At 41.8% G+C, this 1,221-nt stretch overlaps 1 protein-coding gene across 2 annotated transcripts in view; it reads right to left on the bottom strand.

Annotated features, from left to right (window-relative positions):
* Sqor (sulfide quinone oxidoreductase) overlaps window positions 1-1,221 on the bottom strand; it is a 39,430-nt gene that overhangs the window by 13,233 nt on the left and 24,976 nt on the right. For both annotated transcript variants that reach the window (XM_021194391.2, XM_029536399.1), the window contains exon 4: window positions 950-1,003. In XM_021194391.2, the coding sequence (XP_021050050.1) occupies window positions 950-1,003 (54 nt within the window). The remainder of the gene's footprint in view (window positions 1-949; window positions 1,004-1,221) is intronic.

The raw sequence follows: 1,221 nt of genomic DNA, 5'->3' as shown, positions 1-1,221 counted from the left end.
AGAAAGAAAGAAAGAAAGAAAGAAAGAAAGAAAGAAAAAAAATATTTGTTAAAAAGGGGGCTACAAACTCTCAATCCTGGCTTTTTTCCTCCCTCCTTAAAAGGCTCAGAAGCCTCTAGAGAACCTTCATATAACATATCCCAACACATCTCCACTATCTTCCCCCACACCCCTGGCATGTCATAATTCTTCTTCACATATAAACACACCCCAAAGACCTTTCATGAGCCACCACTACAAGCTGGGATCATGGGTCTGCAGCCTGTGTCGGCACCAGGCTTTATGTGCTGTAACTATTTGCCTATAGTCCCCAAAATACTCCTGGGAATGACAAAAATAAATGAACTACTCTAAAGTGTTTGGGGGAAATCAACTTGAATCTCACAGTTCTCAGGGAACTTGTAGTTCCTTGGCCAGCTGAAAACACATCTAAGAAACTTCCAAGCATCATTTATACTGTTAGTCACTTCATACCCAAGATACTCAAATCTCTATACAGTAAAACCTAAACGTGCTTCCAGAGTCCGATGAACTAATAGCTATGTTCTGCCGTTACAGTCCGCTTAAGAATTCACAAGCTAGATCTGATTTGCAGAGGAAAGCCAATTCTTTTGTGTGGCCAACTCAGCACTGCATAACAAGGCAGGCTTCCTGTGAGTACAGAAAGAGCTTGTTTCTACCAGAAACACGATCAGGGCACAGACATACTGAACTGTACTTAAACTTAAAGCTAAAACACACTATTATCATTGACAGAATCTTAGAGAAGACTTTTTGCATCATAAAGAAAAGACTGAGAAATAAACTATACTTGGGTGTGGATGGGTATCTCAGAGCCATTTCCCTGTCATTTTCCAACTGCTAATGAATGTAAGGAAAGAAAACTGTAGCTTAGTTTTATCTTCGCATAAATTGGAGGGTGTAACACAGCAACGACTGAAGATGGTACCTTCCCATAGTCCAACTGGATTCCAAGAGCGATGATAAGATATCTGTAGGAGATCTACAACACAAACCAAAAGATATAATGTTAGGCCAATGCTCAAAAATCAGCCTCCATCTGTCAACTCGAGAGTCCCCAGGTAGATGGTGGTGGGCAGGGTGGGCAGGGATGGATATGCCCCACAGTTGACCACCCTTCTTCTCTTTCTGTTGCCTCACATCTCACTGTTTCCCATCATCAGTCACCAAACGCAGACACTATTGCATACACCAGCAAGA

This window comes from Mus pahari, chromosome 3 (assembly GCF_900095145.1).
Source record: "Mus pahari chromosome 3, PAHARI_EIJ_v1.1, whole genome shotgun sequence".
In the NCBI taxonomy this organism is placed as follows: Eukaryota; Metazoa; Chordata; class Mammalia; order Rodentia; family Muridae; genus Mus; species Mus pahari.
The sequence above is the reverse complement of the archived record's forward strand: the minus strand, read 5'-3'. Positions and strand labels throughout refer to the sequence as shown.